This window comes from Scatophagus argus, chromosome 15 (genome assembly GCF_020382885.2).
Source record: "Scatophagus argus isolate fScaArg1 chromosome 15, fScaArg1.pri, whole genome shotgun sequence".
Classification (NCBI taxonomy): Eukaryota; Metazoa; Chordata; class Actinopteri; family Scatophagidae; genus Scatophagus; species Scatophagus argus.
Window position 1 is genome coordinate 5,379,851 of NC_058507.1, and position 22,572 is coordinate 5,402,422.

General features: G+C 40.8%; 1 protein-coding gene across 5 annotated transcripts in view; it reads right to left on the minus strand.

Annotated features, from left to right (window-relative positions):
• Positions 1–2,267: 2,267 nt before the first annotated feature.
• dnmt3ab (DNA (cytosine-5-)-methyltransferase 3 alpha b) overlaps positions 2,268–22,572 on the minus strand; it is a 37,669-nt gene continuing 17,364 nt past the window's right edge. For 3 of the 5 annotated variants that reach the window (XM_046412787.1, XM_046412785.1, XM_046412789.1), the window contains 17 exons: positions 15,947–16,306; positions 14,829–14,987; positions 14,462–14,569; positions 14,165–14,321; positions 13,897–14,043; positions 12,443–12,487; positions 12,003–12,082; positions 11,662–11,774; positions 9,185–9,368; positions 8,995–9,079; positions 8,481–8,626; positions 7,655–7,745; positions 7,392–7,540; positions 6,732–6,832; positions 6,230–6,299; positions 5,723–5,841; positions 2,268–5,578 (listed from right to left, as the gene is read on the minus strand). In XM_046412787.1, coding sequence (XP_046268743.1) covers positions 5,437–5,578; positions 5,723–5,841; positions 6,230–6,299; positions 6,732–6,832; positions 7,392–7,540; positions 7,655–7,745; positions 8,481–8,626; positions 8,995–9,079; positions 9,185–9,368; positions 11,662–11,774; positions 12,003–12,082; positions 12,443–12,487; positions 13,897–14,043; positions 14,165–14,321; positions 14,462–14,569; positions 14,829–14,987; positions 15,947–16,306 — 2,256 coding nt within the window. In that variant the 3' untranslated portion in view covers positions 2,268–5,436. The remainder of the gene's footprint in view (positions 5,579–5,722; positions 5,842–6,229; positions 6,300–6,731; positions 6,833–7,391; positions 7,541–7,654; positions 7,746–8,480; positions 8,627–8,994; positions 9,080–9,184; positions 9,369–11,661; positions 11,775–12,002; positions 12,083–12,442; positions 12,488–13,896; positions 14,044–14,164; positions 14,322–14,461; positions 14,570–14,828; positions 14,988–15,946; positions 16,307–22,572) is intronic. The other 2 variants (XM_046412788.1, XM_046412786.1) reach the window with 1 other exon arrangement.

Genomic DNA, 22,572 nt, shown 5'->3' on the forward strand with positions numbered 1-22,572 from the left:
CAATGGCAGCCTTCATTCAGACATCTTGACTTCAGCTATTATAGCAGGAAAAGCACAGGTGTTGGGCTGCTGAATGACAACGGTGCTGGTGTCCCAGTAGGTCATTAATTTAGCTGTACACCAAATCCAGAACATGTAGCGTGGAACTGAGACACAGCAAGCGTGAACAATACCGACACCTTTAAACAGTTCAATGGAATTCAGCCAGAATCAATTTATTATTCGCACCTGTAGTTTTATGACTCCAATTCCCCAACAATTGTGAGAAGTTGAGTAAAATGCAAATAAAAGCAGGGAAAAATATGTAATCATTTGCAAATGGCTTTACCAAGCTTTCAAAAGTTCATGTTGTAAAACCCAACGCAAGCCATTGGCTATCATGTGACAATGATTTAACCTGTGGGGGCAACCATAGACATAATAAAGAGTCTCTTTATACTTTATTGATTATTATTTATTTATTCTTTATTTAATAAAGAGTCTCTTTAATATGTCTATAGGGGCAACGGCTGGTGTTGTGGAGCTTCCGGTGTAGCCAGCGGATATTCGAAGAGAATTTCCGGGACCGAGACTTCCTTTTCCGTTCGCAGTTCATTGTTTAGAGTCCGACTAGCAACTTGTGACAAGAGAATAGCGCTTGAGATGACAGTGGATTTGTGGTGTCACAAAGTGCCAGTTTGCCCTCAATTAACCGTCTCAAACCACAATTCCTGCTTTATTTAAGATATCTGTGTGACAAACGCGACGTGTTAACTTGCTTGTTGACACGGTGTAGCAAAAGTTTGATATACCAGGTATGGTCAATGACTTATTTGCTGTTAACAAAACCTTAAACCGTAATGGCCGGAGGATGCCATCGTCCCGGTGGCCAGTCCACTTGCTGCCGAAGGAGTCGTTTCCATCCTGTCAGGATGTCAAAATGGCAAAATGATTCATTTCGAAGTCGTCTTGTGGGGATGGTTGTGAACCTACACTGTCGTTCAGTGGTAAGTCTCTTATTACAAATGTTAATAATGTAAACTAAGTAAACTATAAGTACGTGGTTTTGCTACTTAATTTGAGTAGAAGTTTACTCATTTTCAACTGCCATCCCAAATGTAGCCAGAATTCTTATGAAATGTGTACCAGAGCCATGTATAAGTTATAATACTTATAACACTTAATACGTACAATAGTTATAATATTTACATTTTATCTGTTACTCCATATTTGGTGAGGTTCTTTTAGACGACATTTCGGCTTATCTCTTTAAACAGGTAAGCCAGGCAGTTAAATAGCCGAAAATTCGACCTGCGCGTTCCATCTCATTTGCTTTCCACACGGACTTTTTACGTGCGTGCAACTAAAGCCCGCTCAAACGTGATTGGTCAACGCTCCTCGGACTACAAGCGAACTACAAACGGAAACCAAGACGCTTCCGGTATCAAAAATCTTGTCCGTTGCTTACACGATCATCTGTGAGCCGTTTTTGAAGATTACCCAGTCTTTTGTTGCCCCTGTTCCAACTTATTTGAAACGTGTTGCTGGCATCACATTCAGAACGAGCATGTATTTCCAAAAAACTGGTTTATGTGGTAAAACATGAAATATTTTCTCTTTGTATTGTTTTCCATTATATCAAAAAGGATTAGCACATATGACATTTTGTTTTATTCATGTTTTACACAGCGTTCCAACATTTTTGGGATCAGGGTTTATCTGAAATATTTGGTAATTTGATTCATCCATCATTTTCATCATGCTGGCACCACATGTCTAACATTTCACAGATTCACCACTAATGTTCTAATTAAAGGCCCAGAGAACGTGTTTTTCCTTTGTTTCTGTAATGGAGATGTAGTCCAAAATGAGACCACAGCTTTCAGTTTTTTTTCCCACATGGGAGATTTTATTTTTGAATTTTTTTTATGCTTCTCAGACTGGTTTGATGTGGGCAGGACTGAGCTGGATCACACCACATTTATGTACACCACTCAGTATTTAGCAACATTTGAATGAACATCTGATGACATTTTCTGGAGTGTTTGCTAATGTTGCTGGGTCACGCCATTAAATTTGATCAAAGCAAGCCCACACAGTCCTGATGAGGCAGATTAACTGACATGTTACTACAACAAATTATTTTTCCACCCAAACTCACACATCGATTGTATAATAATGCATCTTTAACATTACATTTAAAAGCATGATATCGGAAATTACATTTTCAGGGGTTTCAATGTAAGTTTTAAAAAATATGAATAAAAAAAAAGACAGGAGATGGCAGATTTTTGCACAAAAACAATACATTTATTCAAGTGTTCTCCAGCACAAGTACATACGGAGCCTTTATCTTCTCTCTGGACACTAAACATAAGTATGGGTGGGGGGGGGGTCGGGGGGTCAAAATGGAGAATGACTGCTACATCTGCTGTACGAACTGGTCTTGAGGAAAAGCGTATAGGCCATAAACAGTTTATGACAGAAAGGAAGTCACACAGAGTGTCAACAGTATCACCGAATACAGAATTATTGACCTGCCTTGAACATTAAAAATAAAATGTTGTTTCTGATTAAAAAAAAAAAAACAACAAAAAAACAACAACAATCAATTCAAAACAACATTTTGAAAACATGACATGGAGGATAGCACGGCATGGAATGTAGGATTAAGAAGAAATGCGTATTAAGCATACATTATGCTACAGTAAAAGTTATTACCGTTTTTTTTCTTTTTCTCACACGATTTTCCCACAGATAAGCACCAACTACAGCAATCTCTAGTCTAAAACAATATAGGAAACCTTTCATTATTTGTTATCCTTATTTTTTCAAGTACAAAGTTAAAATGCCTTTGTTAATATATTTATATGAGTGAAATAATAGTTCTTTTTCCATTACTACAAGGAACTTAAAAACAGTCATTGTCAAGACATGTTTATTTCTCTTCCAATCAAATATACTTTTCTTGATTAGATAAAATTTTTAGCACCATCGGAAACACCTACAATCCCTCTTTTTAAAGTTTTACAAAAGAAACAGAAGCAGAAAAAACCACCACCGTGTAGGGCTGTGCAGTGAAGTTTAGACTGTTCATCTTAAAGCTGTCCATTGGTCACTATTAAGATCACGACACTAAATCTGGATTCACTTGACACAAACAAATCAGTACGATAAAGTCGACTTGTAGCCTCCCTACATCTAATGCTCAAAGCGAGTTTTGAATCAAATTTGTCAATTGATTTTTATTTTTTAACCTATGATTTTTTTTTTGTTCCCTAATTTGATGATATATATTAGCAGAGAATTATATTTGTACATCTCATACGTGATTTTTTTTTTTTTTAAAAAAAAGGATAAAAACAAATTGAAAACAGCAAAAACCTGAAAACTCTATGTACAACATGTACAAACATGAGGGGATGTTAAGTCTTCTAGCAGGAGGGGGAAATAACATCTGGTTAAAATATCACAAAACACAAGAGCTCATATTGAGCTCAGTGTGCATGGACAAAAATGATGGCAATAAGGTCACTTAAGAAATTAATTACATTAAGAAATTAAATTTCAAATTTTGAATCTTAAATATGATATAGATAAGTGATAACATCTGCTTTTACTCTTTGAGTGCTGACGTCTTTGTTAAGCACTGTGTCAGTTTTACGTTTTGACAAACTGCAGCCTAAATCCTCCATAATTAGCTTAGAGGTTACAATCAAGAGAATTTAGTTTGTGGATGCGATCCAAATTCGGATCAGCACTTGAATTTGTCAACATGACGACTACGATTTATCAGGACCGACTGTCCTTCACAAGGGACAAAATATTATACAAAGCGCGTGACATAGTCCTTTAACTCTGTCTTACATTTTACAATCTTAATAGAAGTAGACATTCTTTGAATCTGGGTAGTAACATACTGTATCGCTGCTTTCAAACAGAGAACAATATGGATAATGGGGGAAAGGGGAAAGGGGTTTGGAGGGGGTTTGGGGTGACAAATGTCAATCCATCTACTGTACACCAAGTCAAATAACATGGGTTTCACATATCAAAATCCATTCTTTCACTTCTATTGGCACAGCCCTACTGTATACAAAAAGTATTACACGAGGGTAGATCAGTTCACATCATAAAACAAAACGAAACAAACCAAAAAAAAAATTCACAAGAACCAATATCTTTTTTTAAAAAAATATTAAGAAAAAAAAAGAAAGTATACATATAAAAGTGCTTTATAATGTTGATAAAACAGCACAAAATTGCTATAAAAAAGGTAGAAGAACTTTGTGAAGCCGCACCATATTGTTGAGGATTTGCACCTGACAGTTTTTCAGTTTAGAGGTGGAAGTCGAGGAGCAGAGTTACCTGGCAAGGTCAACCTCCCTCCCTCCAGCGACCACACTATGCTAACAGTTGTACAGTAATGTCATTGGTCAGGATGAAACTAGAAAAACAAAATAGTTTCACAGATGTTGATCTTTTTTTTTCTTTTTCTTTTTTTTTTTCATTTTTTTGAATGACAGAAAACATCATCTCCCATGTGGCTAGCTTCACTTTCTGTTTGTGCATGTCCAGGTAGTGAGCCTGAGTGTGGCAAGGCTGAGAGATTAAATGAGCACCAGTACAAACTGTATAAAAGCTGTAAAACGCAGAGAAGAAGAAGAGGATATGCTCTGTTTTGCAGTCTAGTGTCTGTCACTCCGACGTTTCCTCTGAAGTGAACAAAACGCCACAGAACAGAATCTTTTTTTTTTTCATTAAGTGTAAAAACATCAAACACGTTTTTCCAGCAACAGCTTAAAAGATCTCCATATTGTCTACAGTTGTTGTGCCACATGAGCTATGATGTTCCTCATCATCTTGGAGCACCATGGTATTGTAACCATATTACAGTAGTACCTTTATTACCTTCAGTTGTGTATAGAAACTGTAAACAAAGAGGTATATGTGATCTGGTGTTTTGGATTCTTAGAGACACAGCTCTCCTGACACTGGAGAAAATCACCTTAATCTTCACATCTCTGCGAGGCTCAGTAGCTGGAAGCATGGCTGCACTGCAGGTGGGGGATCTCGCAGCTCCGACGTACAGTACGCTCACACAGCAGAATCATTTCACATCTCAGAACCACTTCCCCGTCTTTCAGGTCTTTCCCGTCTCTTTTTAAAACGCACGTTTAGCACTTTTTCTGTCTCAGTGTCTTGAGAAGAAAGCATAGTCTCAAGTATAGCTTGCACAAACAAATCAACAATACTTGATAACACTGCTAAAAGGTAAAATGACATATCAAAATTAAATAGAATAAGAATTACAATTCAAATACAAGAAATAATGTGAAATCTACGTCAACGTTTTGCTTGCAAATTATACATGAGTATAATTTGAGGATCAAGGCTCTTAATTCTAGTCACAACACACAGTTGCAGTTCCTAAACGGTTCCGAGTTTTCTCGCTGCTCAAACACAGGCAAAGTAATCTTTGAGTGGTGCAAACAGGTGGCGGATAACCGGGACGCTCCATGACCTGCCCAGGAGTCTCTGCCTTGCCAGTCGGCTCATGTTGGACACGTCCGTATAGTGGACTGGGAAGCCAAAGACCCTGACAGGGAAACCAGCCAGGCACAAAACAGACAGGCAGACAGGGAGCAGGATAGGGGAAGACACAGGAAGATCAATTTGAGATTTTGATCGCTAAAAAGAGCTGTGAAAGTCAGCTTGATGGGTGACATCGAAGCTCACATACCTCTCCATCTCAGTGCACCACAGGATGTCTTCCTTCTCATTCATGTAGACAGGGAAGTGTTGGTCCTTGCCTTGCTTGATGGAATTAGACCTGGTGGTGATGGTCCTCACCTTCTCAAACTGACAGAGACAAAAGGGAACAAGAAAAATATTGGTGCACGAGTCCAACAAGCTCTTGCTCTCCGCATCAATTCAGGATTTCTCAGTTCTGAGTGATGGACTAAAACTGGTACCTAATGCTGCCACTGGGAGCCACCACTGAGCAAAGTGTCTTACTCCTACTTGGAGCAGTAATATGGAATATGACCTAATTTTTTTTTAATCTTATTTCACTTAATTTTTGTTGTTGCTTTTCACTAAAATTACGCTTCTTGAAGACATGAGCTGACACAGAAAACATTATCTGTTGCTACACCAAATTAATGTTATGCAAAGATGTTAAACTGACAAGATCCACAGAATTCAAGAGGTCTTGCATTTCGCTGGGTGACCCAAGTGCTTAGCTTACCTTAGCTGTTCTGCCGTGTTCTAAACAGTCCTGGAGGTCCAGTTTGTCACTCCCCATAGCAGTCAAAGGCCTGAAAAAGAGGAAAAAGAACAGGAGCCACGACTTATATTTTGTCTTCTATATAGACTTCATTTAATCCATTTGACGCATGGCTGCATGCATTTTGTTTTGATGAATGTGTTCTCTGTGTACTGAACAGACTCCTGCAAAACAAAGGGATGACAGTTACACAAACTTGTGGGCTGCATTGGTCTTTTCTTATTTTTAAAATAGGGAAAAAATATATTCTACGAACTACCCACTGAGACCAGTTTCAGAAAATGCCTGCTTCATTTTCTATCTACAACACCTAGTTTTAATAGCTGTAAATGAGGTTCAGGATTTTGGAGAGGCGGCAGGTTATGTCATTATTTCAACATTTACTGATTGGTCACTTAGAGGGTTTTTCTCAATGGGGTTTATTTTTTCCTTTGTGTATTTCACAGGCTGCTGCTTCTCTCACCATTCACACACCAACCTGTTCATGCCAGGAAGGTTACCCCAGAAGTAGCGGGCACGGTGGGCAGCAGACACTTCCTTGGCATCGATCATCACCGGGTTGCACTGAGATCCAAGTACATGAGAGGAGAAAAGACACCAGTCAGAGAGAAGCCAAGGTGAGACACTGTTTTATATAAAATGTTTTACAGCACAGCGAAGTACTGACACAATGCTTGTAATGTAGGGTGAAAAGGTGCAAAACTAGGTTCAGTTTCGATGCTTGTCCACAGTATCCCACCATTTAAAAAGGGATTTCAAAAACCAGTGTAAGCAGAGGAGATCTTTACAGGCCTAAATACAATATGGAGAGCAAAAGATGCAATCTGAGAGTACATTAAAGTACATGAATATAGCAAATTAAAACTATGTAACAGTTTTAATTTGTTGTATTCATTTAAAGACATCAGTGTTTCCTTCTAATGATCTGTCTAAACTTAAGGAATTGGTGCCACAAGGGGACATTCACAATCCATCAGTCTTTACGCCACCGTGTGTCACATCATATCTGCATTGCGGTCGAAAAGATTTAAGTAGTTGGTCGAAGTTACAACGAATTACGACCCGTAGGATTAGATAAACTAGTCATTTAGCAAACAAGTTCAGCCGACAGAGAGAAGCTGACCTCTAAAAAGCGAGATATGTCCCTCTTATCGCTGACACCCATGGCAACCACGTTTTCAAAGAGCCAGAAGAAAGGCCGGTCGTCCCCCTCCTTCGGCCGAGCCTCGTGGAGCAGCCTGTAAAACTCAAAGAAGAGGCGGCCGGTGCCCTCTGTGGGACAGAAAGAGCCATTGAACAGAGCAGTAAGGGGCACATACTGGTGATACTTGTGGTGATTTGTTGATGTCACAGAGAAAGTCCGTGAACGGTGAACGGTACACCTACCATAAAGGCCTTTCCTAGCAGGATTGACTATAGAGAGGTCATTGCATGGGCTCCCACCAATAACCAAGTCGAAAGGACCCCACTCCTGTATCTGTATACAGATAAGAGTCAAAAAGATAAAGACAGAGACAATATAGATAATGATATGCTGTGAGATAAAGTGAGCCAACTTTCAGGTATTGTGCAACAAATACTGTTTATTGACAAAAGAACCGCTTCAGTTGTATTTGTAGAGTCTGATGGATGCTTTAAAAATGTCTCCAGTTTCTACCTTAAATGAGTTCAAGCACTTTGGTATTTTTATTTTTGTCTTGGAAATATTGGATAGCAGAAGTCAAGAATCATCACAATATCATGTCAGTAAAATGTACATCTGGTATGTTACCTTGCTAGTCGGCCATAAGAGAGACTACAGATGTTATATTTGGCAAGGTTAGTGTGCAGCTCTCTCCGGTTCACCAGATTTAGTTAATGTTTAGAGGACATCGGGACTCACACAAGAACTTTTTTGTATCCTTGTACTAAACTTCTCTTACGTTTCTCTGCTCGTACGAGTGTTACAAGTCGGGCTCAACAAAATCACAAAGCAAGTGACCTGAAAATAGTAATAGTACAAATGCTGCAAATTCTGTTATATCGCGTGTATGTTTCACATAAGCACAAATCAGTTAACAGGAGTGGATTGTGAAAAACGCCTGTACGTGGTTCCAGACTTTTAAGCAACAACAAGGCCGCTACCGTATGAAAGCACGGTCCAGCTGCAATAGCCCATGCACACTTCATACAACCAGCTAAGGAAAACAAAAAAGAAAGAAGTGAAACTCACATGTTTTCGCGTGACGTTCCTCACATCGCCAACATACATGATGCGACCCTGATGGCGGACGATACCCACAGTGATGGAGTCTTCGCACACTTCAGAAGCTACGTAGCGATCCACTTCAATGCCAAGTTCTCTCAGCACCAGCAGCCCTGCACAGGATGGGGTCAAAGGTCAGGCAGGACACAGAAAACTGAGAACTGTAGCCCTGGAAAAGCCTAGGCTGAATAAAATTGGAAATGACCGCTCAAAGCCTGTATTTAAGACTCATGCAGAATCTGAAACGTACTAAATCTAAATCTCTGGCCCATTGATATCAGTCACATATTGACTGGTGAACTCTTACAGTGACTGTGATAGAATTATTAGATTATTTCTTTTCCACTGAGAGTGCACTGTATATATATGTATATATATCACGACAAAATGATCATGAAAATATTGTATTTAACAAGAAAATAGATGTAAATGCGCACAAACAGAACATTTCATACGGACTTTGATCCAGTTGTTCTCTAACCTGTTGCTATGCCGTCAAATAGCGACAGGACACGAATGGGCTTCCTCTTCTCCACCATGACTGGGGGGTAAACCTTTGGTGTTTCCTGAAATACAGCACCGATAGGGGGGAAAATGAGACACGCAAGGGAAAAAGACTCCTGCGGTGAAACAGCGAGTGGGATTCATGGCCCAAAAAGTGCGTTACTCACAAAATCTTGGTCGTGATTATTTGCAAAGAAGTGCTGGAGACGGCTGGGCCAGTCACTGCGTCGCACCAGTAGACCAAACACACCCTTCTGACTGCACATGTAGCAGTTCCACGGGTCCTCTTTGATGGCTGCGTGTGCCGCTCCTTGACCAACGAGGAGGTCGACGCACTCCACACAGAAACACCTGAACACGGGCCAAAAAGGTTCAGTAGTACAGGTGATGACAGACTGTATCTATCCAGTGAAACAAAGGGCTATTTACCAAAGTCAAGAACCAGGACACTTTCTATGAGCAATACACCATGTTTTAATTTGGCTTAGACCTGCAAACACACGTCTGGTGATACTGCAGTTTACTTTTAATGAAAACATCCTACTAAGCTGTGGGCGTTCTGACCGAAAAAAAATAACACATCATGATCTATTTAATCACAATCATGAGCCGCAATCTAAGCTACGATCCTGTTTTGTTTTTTTGTTTTGTTTTGTTTTGTCAAAGAATTTCCCCTCTGGGATAAATAAAGGAATTCTGATTCTGATTCTGATTCTAAAGTGCATGCAGATATGAGGTTATGTGAAGTTTGGAAACAGAAGTAAGAGGACATTAAATATTGCAGTCTCTCCAATTTGGCTGAAAAGTAAATTACCAGCAACTTCAAGATTGATCTTCATCTAAAGTTGTCCACCTCTTCAGGTACTTATGTCTGTCTGTAAGTACTCGCTACTAAATACTAAATTATTAAGCCTTTGGTACCTCAAACTTCATTTATTTCTGGCCTGTTTTTAAAGGTCGAACTCTTCAGCAGGGCTCAGGGCTGAGTTGAAAATTGCTGAGAACTGGACAAACGCATTGTTGGCTTCATATTTATTCTTTAAAGTAGGCTGTACGACAAATTACTGACGGCTTTCACCTCCCAAAATCAACTCCTGAATCAATCGGAGGTCAAAAACAGGACACACTGCATCAGTCTTGGTTTTACATCCACAAAGTCTAGTTTCAATGGCTTTGAATGAGGTTCGGGAGTTTTCAGAGACAGCAAGTTAGCATCAAATTGTCATCCAAATGTTAAATGCCATCATGTCAGCACACAGCAAACCGTTGTTTCTGATTGGGTCTGACACGTGACTGACAAGGCTCAATCTGTTCTCTGTGGTATTTTGCTAGTCTTTAATCTTGTAGCCTGGCTGTGTGAGGATACTTTCTAAGACTATTTCTTTATAATTAACAGTGGCCCATTCAACTGACATACAACCACACTTTTATAATATTTGTGATCAGCCGTGTCTCCACCGGACCTCCATGCTGGAGGCTGACATCACTGCTGGGAGATTTGTGATTCCACCACAAAGCCTCTATTATGTATTCAGCATGTGCAATGATGGCACAATCCTGCTGTCTGTATTGGAAAACCATCTGTACATTAGAAGCACTGGCATACTGACTTATATAAATCTGGCTTATTTATGTCCTGTGGAGATTTATTTGACCAGTTTGTCTTTAGGGTACAGAACATTTCTGGAAATATTTACAAATGGGGAATTGTGTGACATCTAGATTCAGTGGGGTCACAGAAAAACCACATGTGGATTATTTGGATTTGTTGAAGGAATGCCACACAGTGTCACAAGTTTATGAATCAAACAAGTAATGACTTGTCTGTGTAAACTGTAATGGGAAAAATAATTAGAAGATGGGAAATGACTGAGCATCTTGGCAGAATGTGGTAAATATGTGAAAGAAGAAAACTGAAAACAAAACATTAACACAGATATTATCGCACTCCAACAGGACTCTACAGAATGATTTGTGCACGAGTGGGAACTTTCCTTCATTTTATAAGGCAATGGACAGTAGTCAGCTCATTGTGGCTCTAGGTTTTGGGTGGACCGTTTGGGTCTGAGTATCTGACCTGAGTATATGAGCCCGTCCACAGTAGATTAAAAAGTGAAACGGAAGACGAGGCTATCTCGTGCAGATTAAAAACCCACTCTGACAGGTTCTCTCTTCATCTGAAAATATATCGGTTCTCTCACTTCTGTATGTGCGTCTCATCTTTATTTACTTATGTTTTTATGTCTTAGACTTGTCCCATAAGTGCATCTATTCCCATAACTCTGAAATTATACACAAATCTACTTGCTGCCGTGTGCCGTTCTTTTCTTTTAAATTGTGGAATCCAACTAGATTAGTGCTCCTAATATTTGAATGGGAAAAGTGCATTCATTTGCATTTACTTTTGCTGATTTACTGGACATTTGCTCGAAATTTGTGCCACATTTGGATCCAAACCTGTAAACTGTATATGTTTCCGACACCACCGACCACAACACACGCATAGGGTAGTTTGCTTGTTTTTGTGCAAATGATGCTGTCATCCTTTGCATTTACACTGCTGATGCAGACATCATGGCTATTGTGGTTTCTGTTAGCACCTGCCACCTCCATCACGAGATATATAACCCGGCAGAAACCTCACCGACAGCAGTTGTTGTTTCCACACATGAGAACCTCTCGTCCTCCGCAGCAGATAGTGCAGTATGACTGATATCCATCGTCGTCATATTGATATGCGCATTCTAGGAAGCAGTTCTGTTAAAAAAAAAAGGAGGCAAATTTAAAAAGAAAAATCAGAAGGGTGCAGTTTCACATATTTAAAAAAAACATGACAGTTTTATGGGGTTACATCAAGTGCTGCTTAATATTTTCTCTTTATTAGCTTTGACGGGAGCTGTGATTTTTTATTTTTATTTTTTATTTTTTAACAACACAGTAGTTGCAGTTGAGTCCCAGATTTTAATGACCTCTGTCACAACTTACCTTACAGCTCTGGCACATTCCTCCGGCGAACAGCGGGTGCTCGAGGCTGACGTTCAGACTTCCACAGGAGATACAGATGTCTGTAGACAGAAGGGCAGTATGTCAGTACTTAAAAAAAGGCGGAGGTTAGAGAGGCGCGAACACCGCCGCCGCAAAGCTCCTAGCTTCTCATTTCAGCTGAGTTATTTGAACAGCTGTGACGCAGGTGTAGATCCGATGATCTTAGCTGGTATGTTTGGGAGGGAACTAACACGGGCGCCAGCAAGGCAGCAAAATCATGGAAATGTTACTCCTTCATCTTTACTGTATTTCCACAGATGTATACGTTGTTGCTGCTTTGTTATCAACAAGGGCAAGTGTAAGGCATGTAAGGTGTTAATCCCCTCAGAGCCCCCCCAATGCTGCTACAAGCTACAGCACTCAGAGGACACTTCACTTACCCTCTATGCTGCGGCACTTTTGTCTCACTTCATGAACAAGTCGCTCTGAAAATAGAACACATAACACCTCTGATGAGAAAGAGATTGAAATTTGACTCCTTTCAACCTCAAGTTTTAATTAAGTCGTTTTAGCGTATTTACTCTCGAATATCAAATGAAAAAGCTATATAAAAGCAAATAACTAACCATCTGCGTAAATTCATGCCCAGGCTTTTGTAAATGCTCTGACAAATTTCTAAACAAGCAGACCCCGAATTCTGGATCACAGTACCTCTGTGAGATATTCAGAATGCAAACTTATGTTCTTAGAGTCATGAGCAGACTGTCATTCCTATCTGTTTTGGTAGCTGTGACATTTGTACTGGAAAACGCTGTGAAATGTCGACAATGTCAGTTCTGATTTTGGTCCTGCTCAAGGTTTCTTCCTGTTAAAAGGGAGTTTTTCCTTGCCACTGTCTGTTTGCTCGGGGGTTCAGGCCCTGGGTCTCTGTAAAGCACCTAGAGACAATTTTGATTGTATAAGGTGCTATATAAATACATTGAAACTGAACTGAAATTGATTTTTTTTAAAAAAGGATATCTGTGAGCTTTGTGTTACATTTTTTTGCAGCAACCAGAGGTTTCTCATGTTTCTGTGAGAATGAAAGACACTAATGTCACCAACAAAGAAAATATTGTAAGTCCATTTTAAATATTACGCAGATAATTTATGCAAATTATGAGCCACAAGGGCCCTTAAATTGAGCCCTGTGGTACACCAAATTGTGTACACCTTACTCAAAATGACATTTTTGGATCCAGTTTGGCATTAAATTTATAATTTTTTAACTATATTTCATGTAGGAAAGATTGAGTGTTATTACTCATAACAGTGTAAATAAAAGGTGCATTAAATGCTTATCCAATGTTGGGTAAATAATGAGCTGCTAATGTATCCGACTCAGAACCATGTTATTGTAAAGCAGTAAATTATTGATAGAGCTTCAAAGCGTTTAGCTTTAAAATGTTAACTTAAGATATATGAAAATCAGTTAGTAAATAAACTTTATTCTAAGAGCGTTGGAGTTACAAGGTGCTTAAGAGGTGCACATTTAATGCAAAACCATGAAAGGTAACAAAAATTTCAGAAAATTGCCAAGCACAGAGACCTAAAACAAAATAAAACAACAGTGTGATACGATCTCGACTGGACTCGAATGCTACTGAATCAGACATGCCCAGTATGCACAGAACAAATTCAAACACACATGTATTTATCGTCCTTGTGAGAGTCCAGACCTTTTTGCCTCATCACATCACTCACTTTCACCTTAAACCTGCCACTCTAATGGACCTCATGGTCCACGCATTACTTCTTCGACCACTTACTTCAATGCAAAACTCTTAGGTCCTCCCCATGGGAAGGAATATAGAGTTAATGACTCCTACTTAACTTAATAAATGAGACACCTTACCTCGTGTCCTCTCATCAATGATGTCCTTGACCTTGGGTTTCTCTGCTGTGCTTTTGCGAGGCTTTTTGGCAGGAGGAGGCGTGTAGGCTGCTGCTTCAGGCTCCACCCACATCTCATGGTAAACCTCTTTGTATGGGTTACGCTCCTCTGGGGTGCACATCAAGTCAGACAATTTACATTACAGGCCTTATGAATTATTTAATCACATGCTTAATCAGAGCAGTGAGCACATACAGACACAATTCAAGCTTCACTGACAAGCTCTTACCCTCTGGTGGCTCTAAGGCCTTGGGTCCAGTGGGCTGAAATCCTGTCATCGCCCAGTCAATCATCTGCTTGTTCAGCATTTCCACTGATTTGGAGGTTTCTGTTTCATCACTGTCAGGGCAGGCCATGAAGGCTTTGCCTGCCCGGCTACTAGCCACCTATGAGCACAAAACAAATATTTGTGACTGAAAATTATCACAAGTATACCCACAGATGTGTGTATATATATATATATATAAATGTGTTACTGTGAAAGAAGCAGTGATTTCAATTAGCATGCATGTTATTATGGACTCACCTGTAGCACTTCGTAGATGGCTTTCTTGTACATGGGCTGCTTGTTGTAAGTTGGTTGGTGAAAGGCGTTATGGAAGGAACTTAAAGGCAAGAGTTTCTCCACACAGACCTGTAAAAAACACAGAAAATCAAACAACTGTTTACTTCAAGCATTAGAAAAAAGGTGTTGTTGAGGGGAAAACATGTCTGGCAATTAATGTCTTTAATGTTTACGCTGGAAAAGTGATTATTTGAGCAAATAAAACGAAAAAAGCTCATCATATAGTGTGCGGTTGTCACTATAAACGGAAGGCTGTTTTGCTCAATTTCAGGTGAAAAAAAAAAAAAATAACCTGACAGCAATATTAATGTTGGCTCTAAGCACTCACCACTGAGAATTTTCCATCTCCAAACCACATGACCCATCTGGTTCCCTCAGCGGCTCTGCTGCGTCCCGTCATCCACCAGGATACGATGCGGCCTGGCCACCACGAGAACCCTCGCAGCTTCCCCCAAACCAGCTCGCCGATGCCAAAACCACGACCATCCTGCAGCCAAAATAAAAAACTCATCATCCGCTCTGAATTAACTTCTGGGCATAAATGTGAAACCTTTTTAAACACTCTCTGTCTCAGTTTGGTAAAGTTAAGTCAAGTCAAATTTATTTTTATAGCCCAGTATCACAAAGCACAAATTTGCCTCAAGGGGCTTTACAATGTGCACAGCATATGACACCCTCTATCCTTAGACCCTCGATTTGTTAAGGAGAAACTCCCCCAAAACCCCTTTGATGGGGTGAGTGGAGGGAGGGTGGAGGAGAGGAGGGATCCCTCTCGCTGAACGAACAGACATGCAATGGATTTCATGTGAACAGAACAGACCAACATAGTAATTACAATCATTATGGACAATCGGGATGACAAAATTAGAGAAAGATTATAAACACATATGCTCAACATGTCATGCGCCGTCAAACAGATAAGATCTGAGCCACATGACCTCCTGTCCACTGTGAATGTAAACCAAAACTAGCTAGACTCGACTCTTACTGACACAAGAAAGAAAAGCAGCCCTACCCCTAAACTGAGAAGCTTCAGCTAAGTTATTCTTGGCATTTTTTGCTTTGAAATGGTTCGTGATTAATGATCAGTTACTTAAAACTCTTCCCTGTTAAAGGGCGAGTTCACACATCAAAGTTTCGCCTTAAATGTTCATCTGCAGTTTTCTGTAGTTTGATCCAGAGATATTTAATATAATTTTTTTTAAATTCTAATCTATTCTAATAATCTATTAACTCTCCCTGCTCTTTCGAACGTTTCGCGCCTGACAGTTGTAAAACAACTGAAATTAATACATTTGCAAAACATGAGTAGCTGACTTATTCGACACGGATTAACCCTGGCCCTTAAACTAAACCCTTCTTCCACTGCAGAGCTGTGTTGTCAAATCCCTTTAGTCTACACATTCAGACATTAATCAGCGTGAACTGAGCTCCAAATGATCTCACCTCATACTCAGGCTCAGTGTCTGCAGACTTGGGTGATGTCTTGTCTCCACCTCCGATGGCGATGGGCTCAGGGGTCGTGGCCACAGTGGGGGAAGCCGGGTCAGTAGGCTGCTGCTGCTGCTGCTGCTGCTGATGTTGTTGCTGCTGAGGTTGTTGCTGCTGAGGCAGCGACGGCTGTGATTGCTGTTGATACTGAGGCTGTGACTGAGTGTGTGATTGAGGCTGCTGCTGCTGCTGCAGCAGCTTTGAAGGCGATGGGTGCTTGATTATTGAGACATCTTCTCTCAGGGTCTCGCTTTCACTCTCCTCGTGATCTTTCATCGCGTTCATCGCTGACATCAGTTTGGCCTTTTTCTCTGCCTGAAACACAGCCCAGTGACAGCAATGATGAGAACAGTTTTTTTCTTCAGGTGATGAGCTCAGTGTTTAAGGCAAGTATCACATTTGTATACGAAAATACAACAAAAAGTTCATACAAATAACAGTACATGAACTTTACAAAGAATCTAGTGTACAGTAGATTTAAAAACCCTTGGAAGTGTATAACTTTTCTATAAAAGTAACAAAAAGAAATACAAGGAATCACAGACATAACAAATTCAAAACCAAAACAACCTGAGAAAACCCAACAAAACTTCTAATGTCAGCCACGATGCCCAGCTAACCACTGCTCACTGGCTAGTGCTAACATATGGGAAGAAGAGGAGGGTGAAATGGACCAATTTCCTGGAGACCACAGACATGGACATGAATCAGGAAATAAGTCAAAGTAGAAAGGAAGAAAGAAACAAATGGATCTGATCAACCGTGGTCTTTTCAGCGCTTCACGCTGTTCAGGTGCTAATGGACACAAGCGTTTAATTGGCTCAGATGCCTAATTGCTATAATGCTAAGTAGACAAGACATTACAATTAAAATTAGACATCTCTGTGCTAAGCTAGCATCCTGAATTTTTTCTGCATAGATCACACATAGATGAAAGTGACACCAGCTTCTGGACAATTTAACAAAATATCTGACTGTTAAGCAACTTTTTGCTCTGTTTTGACAGATACCAACTGCAGATGGAAAAATCTTTAGCAGCTAAATCAGTCACAAGCTTTGTCTGTATTTGTGAGTTTATCAGTTTTTTATTTTTCTGCAAAGAGGGACCGGCTCGGGCTGGACAAGGTGCTGATGAGAACAGTGAGAGTGAACCAAAACATTTAAATCGCAGGCTGTAGAACCAAAACAATGACCTGAAAGATGCTAAAATGCACAGTAGACCTGTGGGTGAAAGAGCAACACCTTTCAAAAGGAAGGCATTAGTTAATAATGCCACAGAAATGCGGCGCATATGCAGCGCTCTCAATAAAACATTACAAACAAATATAGTATCGATAGAGGCTGATAGCATTTTTAACCATTTAGCTGAAGTCGTGCACGTCCTCCCCGCTGTGTTCATGCTCAATCTTGATAGTGGGAGCTGGACAGCCTTTTGCAAACACGGCTTTATCTCCGGCTGCAAGGCTCATTCATCAACAGCACGGTATACAGTAACTCTCTGGTGTCCAGAGCTGCAGCGGAGAGTTCACTGGGTTTGTGGTACCTGACACTGTACCGCTAGGTCGATCAGAGAGGACGAGATGCAGCCTGGACTTAAGCCTCTCACAGTAAATCCCCAACAGCTGCACTCATTCTGATGTCTCTCTTTCAAACACAAACACACACACACACACTCGACAGGACTCTGCATGCACACACGTTAACTTTCTGAAAACACGCTCACACGCACAGAATATATGTCTGCGGTCCCATATGTAAACACGTGTTAGTCATACTATAGGCTCCACGTGAGAGCAGTGCTGCACAGCTGTGCTTACTTTCCTCAAGTCTTTCCAAAGTTCTCGGGTCTCACACACACACTGTAAATGTCCAGAGGTGGACTGGGTGTGTGGGAAGACGAGGAGAAAAAAAGAAAAAAAAAAGGGCAGAAGGAGGGAGACTCGGAGCACAGCACAATCCTCCGTCCTCTCTCTCAGTGTGACTCGTAAACAATAGCGCCTTTAAGGGGAGGTGGTGCCTGGACGGCATGGGGAGGGGTTTCGGCGCAGAAGAGTAGAAACATGTGCTCTTCAATCAAGAGGCTCTGCTGTGGTTTATAAATATCTGTACTGTAGTGCTGGATGGATTGTTCAAAGCCCTTGGCCATATGTGTTAGACCTCTTGGCTCCAGCACAAGCACACTGGAGTTCAACAGCCTGCTTGGATGTGTGGCTCCAGATGGTAAACTGCAAAAAACAACAAATGTCAATTTAACTGCTAAATGCGTTTTGTGTATGAGGGAAGAACAAGCTGTAATCATATGTGAGCAGAGCGGTTGCCAGTGCAGATAGGAAAGCATGGTCTGACTGAGAACAACTGCAAAGCTGAATGTGAGTGACCTACTTCATCACTGGTGACCAGTAATCACAGGTATACTACTGAGAGAGAAATAATGACCATAAAGCAGCTGAGCTACTGTTAGTGTGCTTATTTTGGTGTGTTTAGGGTCAGACTGTCTCCAGGGTTCCTTCTCCTCTGAGCCAATGAGAAAGTGACACTGAAAAGGCAGTGGGGGGAGGAGAGAGAGTACAGTGGCTATAAGAAAGAACCAGATATTTGTCTCTGGACTTTTTCCCAGTTGTAAATGCCCCCCTTTTGGGGGCCTCACAGTGTGTGTGCAGCTCCACCAGCAAAGACAGGCCCTCCGAGTCTAAAGGGGAAAATAGAAAAAGGAGGTAGCGGAGACACAATGCGGTCTTTATCACTTACACACGCCTGCCTGTCACTGACAGCTCAGAAATACCACCACTTATATCCGCTGTCACGCCGCGCTGAAGACGAATACCAAAAATGACAGCAGACATACTGTAGATGTATAAACACAGCAGGGCAAATGTGTTTAAATAACCTCGTCTACATCTTTTTTTCTGCTGGAAAAAACTATCTTATGTGTGAATACAATGGAAAAACCAAACCCGAGTTAATGTACTAACAGTAATTGTGGATTTTGTTATGAGAGAGTGAAAACAGAAGCTCTACACGCCTCTGGCAAGACTGTAGAAACACATTGAGTGTACAATAAGGGATAATCTGACTTAGAGGTCTGTGCAGCATGATACCCAGAAGACTCAAGAGGTGACGCTGGGAGGCAGAAAAAACGGGTGAGATACTGGTCCCTGGGGTGTGCAGAAGTTACTCTAATATCTAATCTGGGCTGTACTTGTTAACAAAAAGGTCACGTTTATAAGACAGCAACTGCCTGTTATAAGGGCTGTTAACTTTATGAGCCAAATTTCTTAGTCCTAAAGAGTCAAAGAGCCAAAACGCTCTGAAAACTCTGACAAAGGGTTTTTGCAGTACTGTGACGAAGACAACAAGCATCAGACAAATTAGATATAAGACGTTTGAGCATCAGTTCAGGTGGCGCTGAATCAAAACAAACAAGCACTCAGCAAACTGATGAAACTGTTGAAAGATAAAAGTTAGATGAAATAACCTGTCAGTGAACATTACTTCCTCACACGTGACAGCAAGCCCCTTTGAAGCAACACAAAAGAGTTTGTCCTTTGAATGCAGTAGTCTCTCATGCGCAACAGGCAGGAGAGACACAGCAGGGTCTGTTTTGTGTAATTGTTTGATGGATAATACAGTGACATATGTCAAAGAGCGGGACTGCTTACAAATAATAAAAACTTCCTTAAGTCACGACAGGTGTAGTTAACACGCACCAGAAAAAGAACAGCGCAAAAGCTGATCTTAAACCTTTTAAAGTGGAAATACTGTCTGAAAATGCACATTTGGCAGGTTCTGTTGTGCGTCAATGTGGCTACTGTATTCATTAGCCTGATTTTAGCACAGATTCCTCCAAAGGCTGTATATTTCATGAGTGGCCTTGGGGGGGGGGGGTCCACACCAAAATAGGCCATCTGGTTCTCATTGTACTGCATCCTTTTAAGAGATAATTAGGAATATTACAGAGTCAGCCATGAATACATAAACAGAATCCCCTCTGAATCCACAAGTGTGGTTTTAAAAAAACAAAACTGCCTGAGGAGGCTCCTCGGCTTACTCCAAATCCCCTTTAAAATCTTTTCAAGTAATCAAACTACATTTCTTACAGTAAATCTGTGTCCTGAGTCAAACAGAGCTAAGTAGACAATGATTAGAAGGAATGAGATTTGAGGCCCAAACAACAACCTCACCTTTTCCCAGTTAAATGTTATGTAAAGGGAAATCACGGTGACTCTCAAAACACAGCAGCATTTTAAAGACAAACATATCTGATCTAAAACAAAACTGTTCTACTACTGACATTTCTAGGCGTTTCTTCGAAACAGGAAATAGTTTCAGCACATATTCACCCCGCGGGAAAAACTTTTTTCATGCAAGCAACTTTTTCCCAAACACGGCTAAAGCCTGCTCTCTCTTCCTCCTTTTAAAGAGACGGGACCCCTTTAAGCTGTGCAGAGCATATGTCCACGAAAACCCTTGTGGAAATACCTGAAGTCAGCATATTCCCCCTTCGCTGTAAGCAGGCTAATCAGAACATGCACACTATCCCCCGTGTTATCAAACAAACAATGCAGTGCACATACCCATACACACCAGCGGCAACCCTCATAATCCAGTGTGGGGCTTGAGTTTTTTTTCGCCCCCACTCTCAGGGTAGAAGAGATCGCTTAAAAAAAGAAAGCATGAACATTTCTTTGTCTGGGAATTCAGGGTCAGGTGATTGCCGACAGGAATTCTGGTTGGCTAGAGAGGACTTGCAAAATGTTGGCAGCTGGCCAAGAGGCTGTCTTGCAAGCAGGGCTGGAAATTTGCTGCAAACCTCATCTTCACCCTCATATCCATAGCACAGAGTTCATTTCCATAGCTGGGGGAGGGGTCAGGAGAAGAATGGGGGAGGGAAACGGAGAGAGGGGGCGAGACGGAGAAGTCCACTGTAACACAAGGCACATGAACAAAAAGAGAGATCCTGGAGAAAGTGCAAGACGGCAGTAACCCTTTCAGCCATGTCTTTCCCCGCTGCAGAAACATGCAGCAGCAAAAGGCGCAAGAGCAGAAGCAAAACTAAAGCCTATGCATCATATTACTCCTGAAGAAAGGGTGTTGATGCCATAACATCTCAGTCTTTGTGCAAGTTATGCAATACACCGGATGAGAAAGGCAAAAAAACAAAACCAAGCACACTCAAAATTTACATCTTAAATCCCCTTAAATCTCAGCCTTGTAGAGCTACTTGTTTAAGAAAATCCACCTCTGTGTGTGAACTACTTGCCTCGTATTTTACAACATTTCACTTGTGGGACCACGGCATGTCCTGCTAATTTGGCAATATTTCCTCCCTGGAGACATTTTTATGGCTAAGCCGTCTCCAGAGGAGAGCAAAGGGGGTTGGGGAGGCAGTAGAAATGGAAGACTCCATGTTGATACTATGGAGACTCCTCATTATGTAACAGATAATGTTCTACTACATCACATTACTACCAGGAGTCATCTGAGCAATGTGGGGAACCTTATATTTATAAGGTTTTCCCGCTGAATTAGGAGCTTTTATTAATGGTCCAAAAGGAAATCAGAGTTTGGTTGAGTTACCACATCTGCTGAGAAGGAGTGAAGTGTGATCGCTCTGAATGCAGTAAAAATACCAGTTTGTTGACACGGTATTCTACAAGGTCCATAATTCAGTATCGGTTTTGAAGCTTTCCATCGAATCACACGACGTTAATGAGTTGATGGTTTTTGCTGAGTTGTCACAGATTGGCGTATTTTCACATTTCTATTTCGCTTAACACTTTAGGGACTTCTCACCCATGTCTGCTCAAAAGATGAGATGAAAAAGTTTGTTCTTCACCTTGGAAAAAATAGTGGACCAAACAAACTCACCAAAAGGTCCGTTTAGTAGCTGTTCTGGAGCTTCACGATACGATGGAACTTGTAAAGTTGAGATTGTTCTGTCATCTACTGTTTCCAAGGTCTAGAATGAACTTTTAAACTGTTACCACTACTGCTCTCCATTCACACAGAAATTTTAACTGAAATTAATTTTCCATTAAGTCAAACAAGTGTTCAGACTGACTTCAGTCCTTTATTCGTTTAAAAACAGGGAAGCTGAACGTGGCTTAACTTTCACTACAACAGCAGTACGGGTGGATTAGTTTGTAAGCAGAGCAGTAAAATCCGTCCTTAGCAAAATATAAACCACTGTGCAGTGTATTGGTGTCTTATAAGCCTTCAAAGTCACGGATCTAAGGCAACACACGCACACCAACGCAGCCTTTTCTGCCTTTTTTTTTTTGAAACACAGGGCTGTTCTCAGTTCTGAACACCAACAACTGGACAGAGACCATCTGCATGGCTCACTACCATTAGGGATAAGAGGGAAAATGTGTTTTCTTAGTGATTTAAGTGAACTGACCCTTTAAAGTCAACATCACTTCAGCACAGCTTCAGACACCAAAGGCAGTCAGAATGATGCAAATCTAAATTTACGGCAAGATTTTCATCCAGGAAGCATGAATCATGTCAAGGCATCAAACAGATGTGATCAGCGCAGCTGCATGTGATTTCTCCTCTGCTAATACAATAGACAAGAACAA